This window comes from Lutra lutra, chromosome 1 (genome assembly GCF_902655055.1).
Source record: "Lutra lutra chromosome 1, mLutLut1.2, whole genome shotgun sequence".
Classification (NCBI taxonomy): domain Eukaryota; kingdom Metazoa; phylum Chordata; class Mammalia; order Carnivora; family Mustelidae; genus Lutra; species Lutra lutra.
In genome coordinates, this window is record NC_062278.1 from 54137006 (window position 1) to 54152131 (window position 15126).

Here is a 15126-nt window from a genome sequence, read left to right on the forward strand (position 1 = left end):
TCACAAAAAGCTATAGAAAGCAGAGTTTATATTTTCCTTTACTCTGGTTTACTCTGAATTCTTGGGGCATAGTAAAAGTACATACATAATCGAGGAGATAGTGGACATTTAAATAGTTACTGCAAGAGAGCTTCATCTGAAATTCATTTCCATTCTCTCTGGTGGCCATGTCTGTTTCAGGGGCCAGAGATGGTTCATTTTAAAATAGTTATCATGTATTGAATTTTCATAATAATGATGGATTTTTACTGGAACTGAATTGAATTATTCATCTACTCTTTAACTTTTTCCACATATTGACAATTTATTTCTTCTGATGTTCCAAAGGGGGAAAACACTGGGAAAGGAAACGTTTAAGCTTAACAAGTGCTCTGTGGAGGACATAAGTTGTTACTTCATCCATCGGCTTTCGAGAACAAATTAGATAAAAAATCCACTCCAATTAAGGCTAGGGATTATCAACATTTATTACTTCTCTGTAACAATAGGAAGATAGTAATGGTGGTCATAATTCAAATTTATTTTCAGGATTTGGGAAGCCTGCCACCAAAAATCTCATCCAATATGATCTGACAATTAAAATTTAAAGCATTTAAATTATACCTCTCACTTTTTCAGCAATGGAAAAAAAAAATGAAATCCCAAGGAAACCAAAAAAGCTCATCTTATTTCAGTCTTTAAAAATTACTATCCATTTGTCAGGGCCAAAAGGACTAAAAATTGCGACAATTTGTATGTGATGTGAAGGAATAACTTCCCTCTCTAGTAAGAGTAGTAGACATTTGGTTCTTCTGATATAACAAATTGCCTCTCAGTTATTTATCTTCTCAATGATACCGTTTTATCAACAAATGTCTTAGATACCACTGATTAGCAAGAAATGCTTTGGTTTTCTTGTTTTGAAATATGAAGCCCTAGATGCAGAATGTTAGTAATTCTGGTGAAGAATACTGCAGAGTGTTGATAATTCTAACCAGGATCACTCATGCAGACAGCTCTCTGGTGAAAATGAAGATTTGCTCCTCTTTTCCAAGTATTGCATTTTCACCTCCATGTGATACTCAAAGAAAGGCACTAAAACATTTTTTGGATCTTTCATCTGTAAAGAAGGAAATACTTCACTCATAAAATGCTTTCCACTGATTGACTTGACCTTGAAAAGGAAATAGCACACAAAGTAGAGATGGCTGAGATGGCTGAAGTGCTGGGCAGTTCTATCCTCAATCAAGAGCTGCTGGAAGGCACGAAGGCTGGGCCACCAGCCACGGTCGACCCCTAGGCTGTGTGCCGAGCATCGCTCCAGGGACTCTGTCTCACAAAGGCAGTGAACTCACAAAGAAAGTTTTAAAACCGGGATTTGACTTACTGAGTACCTCACGTAAGTCAGATGAGAGAAAAGAAAAATACTTGAGATTACAGATTACTAAATCAATTATGTAAGGGAAGAATCACCCTTCTACTTAAGCACATACTAATATTTCAATATATGCCACCATTTTTAATAACTGTTATATACCTCAGTGGAGCTGCCACTTCAAAGACCAAGGATGTCTCCGTTATGAGAACAAACAACTGACAAGAAGAAAAAAAAAAAAAAAAGATACGATCCCTCACAATCTTATTCAATCTAAGGAAAAGAAAAATAGTTTCTGATTTAAAAAAAAAATAGCTAAGGAAAATACTTTCAGTTTTTTTTTTTTCCTTTTTACTTTAAGATCTGACGAGTAGAAGTAGGTAGCATATCAAGAAGGGAAATGAATATATACTAGTCTTTATATCATGAAAAAAATTCTAAGGAAGGTTCGGTAATACTTTAGTGTCCGAGCACTGATTTTCTTCATGAGATATGGGCTTAGAACTGATAAAATGCACCGAAAATAGTGTATTGAAAGTGGATGAATTGATCGCCACAATAGGTAATACACAGCAAAGCCTTATTAGGCTATGACTTGCTTGGGGGGGGCAGGGTGAGAGAAGGGCAACAAAATGTTCCATTAGATTTACTAGTCAATTAATTTAGCTAAATGACTTTCTGATTAATGAGAAATCTGCATCTTTTAGTACTCTCTGAAAATAATGCAGAAAATCGTATATAGGAAGAAGGGGCTTGGACCAAGAAATCAAGGATTTTTAATTAAATACATGTGATTCAGCTGCTTAAAAACAAAAACCACATATGATAATGCTTATGCAGGCATGAGGTGATAAAATGCTGCCCATATGCTTACCTAGGAGGAGGTTTTACATTATGGCAATGAGATGGTTGTGAATTCAGGGAAACAGGATGGGATGAAGGAATCTTGTATTCATCGTCATCTTCCTCTACTGGGTCTCTGGTTTTCTCTGAAAGGGAATTTGCTAACGGGCCAGTACACCTACCAGAGAGGGAAGAAAAGCCAGTCTGCTTTAAGCATAACAATTCAGAACAGGCAAGTCAGATGTGATATAATCAAATCAAAAGAGCCATTTTGTCACTTGTATTCATTTTTCAATTACAGGCTAACATCAGAAGGACTGTTCTTCTACTAAATATAGATGAAAAGGATTTTTCAATCTTTTGTTAAGATTCTATTGATGAAATAAAAGAATTTTCATACTTATAATTTTAAATGGCACAGTAAGAAAAACTAGTATCCTGTCAAATTAAATAAAAAGGTCTTAAAGTTAAAAGAGAATGTATAAAATTATCTAAACCAAAGCTATTAAAATATTAACATTTTGTTCCAATTTAACTTAAATGGGTAAATTAAGATAATAAATATATACACATGGTAGTTTTATGTATTAATGAAGTCTTTATAGAAAGGTCAAACTTTCTACCTCTTGTGAATATTACCTATAAGCTGAAAAAAAAATCCAGTTCAATTAAATGAATTCCTTCTCCTGCGAAGTTCAAGTACAATTCAAATTGTTAATTTTTTTCCCCAAGAACTAGTAAGAACTGGAAATGATTGGAACAATTAGAAGTAGATAATAAGCAAACTTATTAAGTCTTTGAGGTATAGTACATTATTTTGATGGCTTCAGTTCTCCGGCTAAATAAAAAAGAATGAAGATGAGTACAACAATCGCCTAATACCGAAAGAAATTTTCAAGTATTTTACTCATCCATGAGAGTAAATAAAAAAAAATAAAACAAAGCCAAACAAGGAAACAAAACCTGGCTGATTTTCACAGTCGTTGCTAATGGAGTTTAATCTAATCCTTGCTTATGCAAGTGAAAAATATAAAGTAGTAACACATGAACCTACCCTAACTTTCTGACACCCAACCAATTTGCAAGACACTGTTGGTATATATAAACCCAAAGCTTTTGTTAATCATGGTGAAACCTCGGTTTCATTAAAGGGTTTTTTTGGTTGTTGTTGTTTTTTTTAATGTCTGTGACTGCAATTTTGAAGCACCTTCTGTAGAGGGAGCAAAAGTCCTTTGGTATATGTGCCATGGAGCCTGAAATAACTTTTTCATTTAGATTTCTTCTCACTAGTTAGAATGAGAAAAATTTTAAGGGCTTTTCTTTGTGCCCATTACAAGAAGACATTGTGAAAAACATATAAGTTTTCAAGTTTCTACTATGTATTTGAATCCTAAGAAAGTTCATAGATTAAAGAGAAATCTCTCCTAAGACTTTCCAAAAGCATATTTTTGCCTGTCTTTGAAGACTTTTTCAGTACTGATTTTTGAATTCTTGTTTGTTTGAAAAATCTCCAAGTTCAAACGACAGTTTATAGTCAGGTGAAAGAGTGACACAGTAACAAAAAGCCTGCTGTCACTGCCCAGAGCCCAAGCTAATGACTTGATTAATGACCTGAGGGTTACACCTCCTGTGTGGTGTAACCGTAGAAGAGGTATGTATATTCTAAATGAAGGCAGGGAGTACGTGGACTGTCAAATGGGGACCTGAGAGGCATTGGGGTAGGAATTTCAAACAGAACCTTTCTATGAAGTCTTATAAACATGGACATCGATTTACCTAACTCAAGGATCGGAATGGGTTCTATTGACAAATGAAACAATATACAACCTTTCTATATCCTAATATACTTTCATTCATAATAAATCCTTTTTTCTTTTGCAATTCAAGCATATCTTGTATAAAAGAAAAAGACGTATTAACCAAATGTTCAACAAAATCAATGTCAGAAATCTACCATCTGCCTGTTGTGTTACTTCCAAAGATTTAAGAGTTCCCAAAGAAGCACTACACATTGAGACAAGAATGGACGGTTTTTGAAATCACATCTGTCATGCCTGAGTCTCTTCAGTGATAAAGAATTTCATCTGGGTAACTCCCGCCCCTACTCTTTTGCTTTGCTGCAAATCAACAGATGGAATATTTCTGAAGAAAATGGAAAGTAAAGCCCACCTAAGATTTTATGGAATAATAAAGGCTTACTGCTAAAATTTACTAATCATAGATTATTAGCTTAAATGGATTTTAGTGGATTATGTCCAGAAATGGAAAATGTCTTCAACTGGCATTTGTATCCAAATCCAAAAAAGTGATTAAATATTCCATTTATCACCATTTTAATAAGTTTGAAAGTCAAATTTTATTTTTCCTCTTTGTGTTAAGGCAAACTTCTTGTATCAGTAAAATATTCTACTTCAATAAGCCAGTTTATAATATCATTCTAGTGCATTTTTTAAATTGTTTGAAAGATTTATCTTATTTATTTTATAGAGGGAGAGAATGCATGGGGGAGGGGCAGAAGGAGAAGGAGAGAGAATTTTTTTTTTTTTTAAAGATTTTATTTATTTGACAGAGAGAGAGAAATCACAAGTAGGCAGAGAGGCAGGCAGAGAGGCAGGCAGAGAGAGAGGGGGAGGAAGCAGGCTCCCTGCGGGGCAGAGAGCCCGACTCGGGGCTCGATCTCAGGACCCTGCTGGGATCATGATCTGAGCTGAAGGCAGAGGCTTTAACCCACTGAGCCACCCAGGCGCCCCGAGGGAGGGGAGAAATTTTAGCAGACTCTGTGCTCAGCAGAGAGCACGATGCCGGGCTCGAGCTCGCAATCCTGAGATCAAGACCCCAGCTGAAAACCAAGAGTCAGATGCTTAATGGGATGTTTAACCAGCGATGCCACACAAGTGCCCCTCCTTCCAGTATATTTTATTCAGCATATGTTTTTATATCAAATTAACCTCATCCGGTTTTTTTTTTTTAAAGATTTTTATTTATTTGTCAGAGAAAGAGAGAGCTAGAGAGCACACGCACAAGCAGAGGGAATGGCAGGCAGAGGGAGAAGCAGGCTCCTCGTTGGGCAAGGAGGAGCCCAATGCTGGACTCGATCCCAGGACTCTGGGATCATGACCTGAGCCGAAGGCAGATGCTTAACTCACAGAGCTACACAGGTGTCCCTAATCTTATCTAGTTCTGAAGGTAAAAATAAAAGCAGTTTCTATCATAAAAAAAAAAAAAAACAGGAATGTACAGTATGAACTTTGGGTGATTATGTGTCAATACAGGTTCAGCCGTTTTAACAAAGATATCACTATTGTGGAATGTTGATGATGGAAAGGCGAGGCATGTGTGGGGTAGTCAGTATAAGGGAAACTGCTGTACCTTTGCTTTGATTTTGCTGTGAATTTTGCTTTAAGTTTGCTGTGAATCTAAAAAAAAAATAAAGTCTCTAATTACTCTACACTTCTCTAAAGCATGAAATTTTATAAAAAAGAGAAGGTACAAATAAGATAAAGAATTTGTATATAAGATACCAAAAGAGAAATCTTGATTCATGTAAATAATTACACTACTTGTAGTTATATGTGGGATTTTTTTTTCCCCTTCACAAACAAATTCAAAAAGTAGGTTCAATTTTACTTGCCACTAAGTAAGTGGTAAAAGAATTAGTTTCACAAATTTCATTGGCTATCATGTATGTTTACTTTTGGCAGTGGAGAAAATACCTAACTTATGGGACACAAGAAAATTTTCAGTCATTGATATGGCTTCTGAGAAATGTTTAGGATATCAGAGGAACAAAACAGAGCAAATCATATTTGGCTGGTTCCAAGTTAAAGCTGCCAAGTAAACCATCTTATCATTTACACCCATTAGTTCATTCCCTTTATATCATCATCATACCCAGAGCGGAGTGCTTTGCACTGTGGCTGTCATTCGGCAGTTAATACGCTGGTAATGTACAAGGACACATCCTTTCAAAGATGCACAGCCATTCTCTCCCCAACCTGTCCCTCTTGTTAAACCCACTGTATGGGGGCGCCTGGGTGGCTCAGTGGATTAAGCCGCTGCCTTCGGCTCGGGTCATGATCACCAGGGTCCTGGGATCGAGCCTCACATCGGGCTCTCTGCTCGGCAGGGAGTCTGCTTCCTCCTCTCTCTCTGCCTGCCTCTCTGCCTACTTGTGATCTCTCTCTCTGTCATAAATAAATAAAAATCTTAAAAAAAAAAAAAACCCACTGTATGTTAGTTATCGGAGCCTTCAGTGAGAAACACATCCATTTTCTGCAAGTGCACACTTGAAACAAACCAAGAATATATTTTCCAACGCTGTTCTTAGTGATTTGTACATTTCAAAACGAACTCACAGACACACTCCTCCACAGCATTTTATATTCTTGGTGTAAGGCACATAATCAGAGGGGTGACCTGAGTATCCCACTGGCTTTATTTATGTAACTTATAACTCAAATACCACCATTGCCACGTACTTCCTTTCCTTCAGTTGAACAATTCTTGATAACTCACTTAGTCCATCAACTTTTCCAGAAAAAAGGCAAAGTAGAAATATTCATTTTCACTGTCTGTGAACCCCCAGTGACATTGCCTGACAAAACAGTTTTCTTTCCACTTTAATTTGTTCAATTATACGTATTTGGTACATGTTCTTTCACTGATGTGGTGTTTTCTATATATTCACCTACACCTGTCATCTATTTCTGTCCTGAACTGCAAAATGCTTAAGGGTCGACAAAGGCCGGGCATGGTATGTAACCAGGGGAGCACTCACAGCTTTTAGACAAAAATGAGTGATTATCGAAGAAACAGATGACCAAGCTGTTAAGGGGAAAAGAATGATCATTTTCATGATTCTTTCATAATCTAGAAAAGGATTTTGATATATTATTTATATATTATTTTATATATTGTTTTCTACACGTAAGAATGTTTATTTAATCATATCTGAAGGCAAGGTTTTAAAAAATAACTTTTCTTAAAACTGACTCTTCAGAACCTGCTGTATACATTAGTCCATATTTCTTGTATTAATTATCACAAGCCTAACAGGGAAAATACTTAACTCCCAGAAATCATAACCTTGGTAAGTGGTGACACTAAATAAAGCTCTATTTGAAATGGTGGCATGTATGCCACAAAATAGTCACTTGCCCAGTATATCAGAGTGAGTTTTATAATACATACTGATTTTGAGGTTTCTTTCAGGACATCAAGAAGAGTTGGTGTGGCATACTATCACGTTTAACAAACCTTTCCTGTAAGCTTTAATTATAAGCATTTCACGGACTTGAATATAAATTGGAGAAACAAATTTTAAGTTGTATTTTTAAGTTAACTTATTCAGAACCAATGTCTACCTTTAAAATTTTTAGGGGATCTGCTTTAGAAATCAAAAAGATACTGAGGAAACACATACTCCTCTTAAGAATCTACTTTTCCAGTATATGTTGTACATGAAAGACTTCATGATGATATTTAAAGTGGTATCATTCGTAATCACCAAAAACTAGAAACAAGCCGAATGTCCCTCAGTGGAGGTGGATAACCAAGCTACAGTATGTCTCACAATGGAATACTTAGTCTGGAGCAAGACAAGGAAGAAACTACCGATACACTTGATAACACGGATGAATCTCAAATGCATTACACTAAGTAGAAAGAAGCCAGACTCAAAGGACTAGGTATCACATGATTCCATTTACATGACCTTCTAGAAGAGGCAAAACTGTATGGACATAAGTCAGATGGGTAATTTCCCTGGGTTTGGGATGAAGGGAACTGACATAAGGCACGAGGGGACTTTTTGGAGTGATAGAACTGTCCTTTATCTTTTTTTTTTTTTTTTCTTTTTGACAGAGAGATCACAAGTAGGCAGAGAGGCAGACAGAGAGAGAGGGGGAAGCAGGCTCCCTGTTGAGCAGAGAGCCCCATATGGGGCTCGATCCCAGGACCCTGAGATCATGACCCGAGCCAAAGGCAGAGGCTTTAACCCACTGAGCCACCCGGGCGCCCCAACTGTCCTGTATCTTGATTGTGGCGGTGATTACGTGGCCATGCATTAGAACTCACAAAGCTGCATTTTGCTGTACATAAATTATGCTTTAACGAGGGAAAATTTTCATTTTAAAATTAAAAATTCATTTTGACTCACTTTAAATATTAGTGATAAGCATCTTTCACAAATATGCTGAATATTCTTAGTGGCCTTCAAATAACCTATTGAATTCTACATGAGATGACAGAGAAATCTTAACAGAAACTAAGAAATGCTTGAATGTTGTGGAATATGCAAAGAGGCCCTCACATAATATGAAAATGAAATCTCATTCTAGCCCCACATGTTTTCTATCAACGGACTGATATGTTCATGGAGAAATGGAGAATATATGATAGATTATGCCGCTGTGAGACCAAAAAGAGACAGTATAAGGAGTATATTTTACATTGTATATTTAAATAGCTTCCAATTTTCTTTTGTTTGAGATGGAGAGAGGGAGAGAGAGAGAGTGTGAGCAGGGGGAGGAACAGAGGGAGAGGGACAGAGTCTCACACAGGTCGCACGCTCAGCACAGAATCCAATGTGTGCACTCGATCTCAGGACCCCAAGATCATGACCTGAGCTGAAATCAAGTCAGACACTCAGCCAACTGAGCCACCCAGGCAGCCCTAATGGCTCACATTTCTAAGGCTACCTAATTTTTTATGATCATAAATGAGTTCTTTTTGTAAATTATTAAGTAACAGGTTTGTCAGACCACTAGGGCTACTGTTATATCAGTTCTCATCATAGTTTTTAATCAGAGAAAATTAAAGATTAGTGGAATTAGTGGCATCCCCTCTATCCAGATTATAGCCATCCACCAAATATTGCTTTCCACAAAAGATGAGAAGGGACTGCCATTCTGTGTGAATTTAGAAATTATAATACTATAATAAAAAGGAGAAAATAATATTCATATATCTTTTGTACACTTTCCACACATTATTGCTTTTTCTGTTGAGACTGGTTTAAAATAATAGACTTGCAAACCTCAACTGTTTTTTCATCAATGTTTCAACAAGTAGGTTGTAGGGATTCACCAGAAAACCTACATTAGGATGGTTAAACTGCTTTGCAGGAGATTTGAACACTTTTTCTTGCATAATCTCATTGATTTACAAATTAAGTCTGAGTTTCAAATATTAAGTCATATCAGCAGGTCCAAATCAAATGCACAAGCATTCTGCACAACACAACAAGAGAAGGATGCCGCAGCAATCCTAGTGGACACATTGAAAAGAAGGACCCTCTCCACCATCCCTATGCATCATGTCAATTGTTATTTATAGAAGACTGTCGTCTTCAGGAATAGTGCACTTTCCATTTATTCAAGGTAAAACAAACAAACAAAAAGTGCAGTATCTTGGCAAGCCTTAAAAAGATTTTAAGGTACTAGAGGAAAGTTGGTTCTGAAACTAATAAAAGAGCAATCATATTCAATTCACTTGCTAGGATTAAGAAAATAGAATAGCTCTTAATTACAGCTTTACTTTCCATTAAGAAGTTTTCTACCACATTTTCTTATATTTAAATCAATAATACTGATTTCTTATCACTGAGAAGGGATTCATGTAAAACTGAAGTACATATTGTCTATACAGATCCTCAAGGGAACAACAACAGAACACGTTTTCCTGCTCTTTTGATGCTAAGCACACGTAATAAGCCTGGTATGCACCATCTACAAAATGAAAAATTCCAATCCAGCTCATTCTCTTTAAGTGTTTTTAAATGATGATGAGGTATTTGTATTAATCTCTCCCGTGGCTTAGTACTTTTTTCTTTTCTATGTCATCCACTTTCTAGTTAAAATCTAAGCAAAACAAAACAAACCTCCCCCTCTACCATGAATTCACCAGATCATTTCATTCACATAGATCTAGCTTTATAGTTTTACACTTCGACTTATACACAGACCATTCTGGCGACAGTTTAAAGACAACCACAGTCACATGCGTGTTCACATGCACAAATACTGATGTTTGGAAGCGTGATCTCTCTGGGAGCAGTCGAGGTGACATTCACAAAGCTACATTTCTAGTTTATTTTCCCTTGCAATTTGGCATATAAATGGAGATTTTTTATAATAACCTATAATGCTTACTAAAATTTTACTCTACAGCAGTGTTCTAAACATATTTTCTCCAATTAACATTTCAGGGGTAACTGGTATAGTCTACTTCAAACTAATACTTTAATAGTTATCAATCTATCTATCAAACTAAATTTGAGCATTGGTATGTAGTAATAAGTTTATTGGCTTTCGACAGCACCTACTGAAATATTCACCTGAACATAATACAAGTTTTAAGCATAGATGGTACGTTCAATTGTTCCCTCAAAACTTCTACTTTCATGTGTGTGTGTGTGTGTGTGTGTAATACGCATCCCAAACTCAGCAGATCCCTAAGTCTCAATTTTACACCTCTGTCCTGTTCCCACATCTGCTCTTCACCAGTCTCCCTCTTTGGAAAATGGCACTGATTTACTCTGTTTCTTTAGCCAAAAACCTATGTAGGGGTTGTCACTGACTATCATACCTCACAGATACCCAGGTTATTAACAGGTACCATTGGATCAAAATATGCCCCAAAGCTGACCCAGTAACTCCATCACCGTGACTCCAAAGCCCTGACCATCTCTGACTGGTCTACCGTATCAGATAACAACAGTAGTCTCCATTGGTCTCCCTGCTTTCATTTCTGTTGTCCTAGAGACAACTGTCCACAGAGCAGCCAGGGAAATTCTTTAAAAATGCAAGTTAGTATCACATCATTATGCCAATCAAAACTTTCTGAAAACCAAACCAAAATTCTCATCTCGGCTTTAAAGGCAGTGTACTATTTAACCCTGGAATACCTTATTCAACTCTAGTCAAATTATTTCAAGACAAAGATAGTTTAGTAAAAATTTACACTACAGGGGCACCTGGGTGGCTCAGTGGGTTAAGGCCTCTGCCTTCAGCTCGGGTCATGGTCCCAGGGTCCTGGGATCGAGCCCCGTATTGGGCTCTCTGTTCAGCAGGGAGCCACTTCCCCTTCTCTCTGTCTGCCTCTCTGCCTACTTGTGATCTCTCTCTGTCAAATAAATAAATAAAATCTTTAAAAAAAAAAATTTACATTACAAAGTAAAAATAACCCACATGGGATTTTTTTCACTCTCCCCTAGAAAATAATAAGTACCCATGCTTTAAGCTTTTTAGAATTTTACACTTATAGCTAAATATCAATGATGTTAAATAGAAACCATTTAGAAAAACTATTTAAGAAAAAAATAAATCTATGTACACTAGTACGGTTTCAGCTTGCTTCAACAGAACATTTTTTAAAAAAATAAATTCTATATTCTTCTAGGTCTCAAGATAAGTTATACAATAAAAGTCACATAACTGCAACATACAGTTCCATAAGAAAGTAACACTATCAGACAGTAGCCTCTTACATCAAGTAAATGGGAATCATGGTAACATCAAATAATTTAACAATTATGCTTTAGTAAATATTTATAACAACACAATGTACATTTAAAAAGGTAAATGCTAGCTGTGACTTTATTGAATTCAACACTGGGATTTTCAACATTTGTGAGAACTATAAATCTACGTTAGGTAATAATTTGTGATTTTGCTTTGGGCTGATTTTGAAACATGCAGAAAGAGTCTAACATGGATTTAGGTACTTGAACATTCAACATCCCGATTTCATTTCTATTTGTGGAGACTTCTGTTCTATACCCCTCTAGTGCTAAGGGTCCATACTCATTGGACTCTGGTAATATACTCTAATGAGGCTCAAGTAGACCAAACATAAAAAACAAAACCAAAGAAAACTAGAGCAGTAATCCAACTCATACTGGCTTCAGGAAAGAGACGCAAACAGCCATCTACAAATGCATACTTAAATTGCCAAATGTTTCATATATAATTAACATTATAGATGAGCACCCCTTAAAAAACATATTGCACAGAACCTAAAAAGTTGAAGCTCAAAAGTTGATTTTGGAGATCATTTAAGATAAACAATCCCTTCATTTATCAGATGGAGAAAGTGAAGGCTTGAGAAGTTACCTTGTTCAAAGATAGACAAATACTTAATATGCTGGAGTCACGTCTGATTATTTTAATGTTCACTTCAGAATTCCATGCTGGTTTTATAATAATACAGCCCATAAATGATTAAGACAAGTGCTTATTAAAATGTTAAGTAACAAAGAAGGGCATGACATTATCTCTACAATATAATGTAAATCATGTAGAAAAATCTAAAAAAAGGTCAAAATGTTAAAACTCTGGACATTGATATTTTGAGTATACAGATGCTTGTATTTACATATTTGTTAATTTTCTTTTTTCCTACAGTTTTCATATTTTATACAATGAAGAACTGCTTGCTACCTATATAGTCAGAATAAAAAACTGAAGAGATAAATGTGACATTAAAAGTCAACACTTGTTAAAAAGAAAAAGTCAACACTTGTATTGTTAATTATGGTTAATTTGTAGCACGCAAAAATCAAAAACTAATTTGCTGTTAAACCTACATTGTTAAAATATTTCTCTGGGTAAGACAACTGCACTCTTCCTGAGGGAAAAATCAAGAATAAATGGGGACAACATATATTCACATGTACTTACAAACTGAGGGACTAGAAAAATATTAATAAAATACATTATGCTATGAATTTATTCTTAACTTATAGGAGAAACAGGTATCTAATATTAAATATATAAGAAGGAAACTGCAACTTCTGCTTCTCATTCCACTCGATGGTATGAATTTAGTAAACAGAATATACAAATTTAATTTCTAATTGGCAAATTTTTATTTACTTCATTTTCTGAATTATCAGAGTTAATTGAACTTAGATGTTTTATTACATATGTGTATCTATCTACCTATCTATCATCTATCTATATCCAGAGTTCATGTGAGGCTAGGATATCGTAAGTTCTTACTGATTTAGAACCTACTATACAGAATATATACATTTGCTTCCAACTTTTATGTCAGCTGCATTATCTGGCAGTTCCCAGATAAGTTACCGCTGGAGAATACTCCAATTTAGCTTAGTTTCCCACTGTCCCCTGTCCCCTGAATGATGTCACATTTCACACTCTTGCTTTTCTTGTCCACTCCCTTTTTTTTTAAAGATTTTATTTATTTATTTGACAGACAGAGATCACAAGTAGGCAGAGAGAGAGGAAGAAGCAGGCTCCCTGCGGAGCAGAGAGCCCGATGCGGGACTCGATCCCAGGATCCTGAGATCATGACCTGAGCGGAAGGCAGTGGCTTAACCCACTGAGCCACCCAGGCGCCCTTGTCCACTCCCTTTTTGAACTGTGTCTATTCTCTATGACTCAGGAAATTTCCATCCTCTCTATGAAACATCCTTGGACTTGGAAAGTCTGTAGCAATCCTTCCTCCAAGCATAAGTAAAAACTAACAAGTTAGAAATACAATTTAGTGCATAATGTTCTCTGGGGATTTCATGTATGCTCATTTTATTTTCTAAAGTCGAGTGTAAATTTCTTGGGGGCCGGGATTTAGCTTATCCTTCCTTTTTTATTCTTATGTATAGGGGAGGTCAGTGACCAGCAGAGGAAGGACTGAAGATGCTCTAAGACTTCCAGTTAGAAGTGAGATCTTAACCAGATAATCAACGAAGCAACCAGGTACCCTTGGTGTATTTAATACACAGCAAAAAGAGTAAGGTGTTATGGAAAAATCAGAAAATTAAAGAAAAAAATTTTTTGGCTTTAAAACCTTATAATCTTTTTTAATATGGAAAAACACTTTAAAATTAGAAGACAGTGGAGCAGAGTTCATAGTTAAATGTGTAGGACATAAACTGTAGGAAGAGAAATGAGAATTAGTCTTACCACTTACTATCATTGCTAATGAAGATGTTATACAAGTTTTCATAAAGAAATACAGCCTGAGACATGGACCTTCAGAATAAAGATTCTGAAAGGGTAGTGCATAGGAGGAAACAGCTTGAAAAACTCACCAAACCGGGGGGTGGGGGGGAATCAAGACAAGATTGGAGGGCAAGCATTAGGAATTATTTTAGGAAAAATATTTTAGTTGGGTAAAATTCCGTGGATCTTACTGCTAGGAGAAGAGCAGAGAATTAACTTAAAAGGAAAGAAAAAACAATGCCGGGTTTTAAGTAGGAAAGTAACCTGGGGAAAGCAGAATTTAAATTCATTCAGCTGTGTAAACAAAATATATTACAGAAAAGGCAGGTAGCCTAATTTAACATAAAGAGAAGGAAAATCAGAATCAGAAGACTTGATTTTATCCTGGTTTAATTTGGGTAGATCTATCACTTAACTGTCCATTGTGTCTCATGTCCCCATTTTTCAAATGAGATAACCTGGATTAACTTATTTTTTAGTTAACTCCATTTTAAAAATCTGTTGATACGAATTCTAAGATCATGACTTATCATCATGTGTAAGATTCATCCTTTCAATTGTCCAGCTAAGAGGCAACAGGAAAGATGAGCAGATTATAAAAAAACTTTCAAAGAACAATCAATGGGACTTGGTGGCTGAATGGGTTTGGGAATTGGGAAAACTGACAAACTCAAAGACTATTTTCTGATATCACACTGGATAGTTGGGATAAATGTGACACCCCTCAGGGAGAGAGGTAAACTGGAGGGGAAAGCTCCTTGTGCTACTCTGTTCTCTTCTCGGATACAAAGAAGACAAGTTTTCTCTCGCTGAGCTCCTTGCTTGAAGTTTAGGTAAGTATCCTAGATGCTGTGCTTCCCAGCAAAGAACCAGGAAGGATCTTGATTTCTGGTATATTAGCTTATAAATCTGACTGGATCATTTTTATTGATGTGTTTTTATTCACCTTGCACTTTCTGTACTGAG

At 36.1% G+C, this 15126-nt stretch overlaps 1 protein-coding gene across 6 annotated transcripts in view; it reads right to left on the reverse strand.

Moving 5' to 3' along the window:
- Positions 1-15126, reverse strand: part of CBLB (Cbl proto-oncogene B) — a 226102-nt gene that overhangs the window by 35291 nt on the left and 175685 nt on the right. For all 6 annotated transcript variants that reach the window (XM_047723550.1, XM_047723547.1, XM_047723549.1 and 3 more), the window contains exon 14: positions 2229-2375. In XM_047723550.1, the coding sequence (XP_047579506.1) occupies positions 2229-2375 (147 nt within the window). The remainder of the gene's footprint in view (positions 1-2228; positions 2376-15126) is intronic.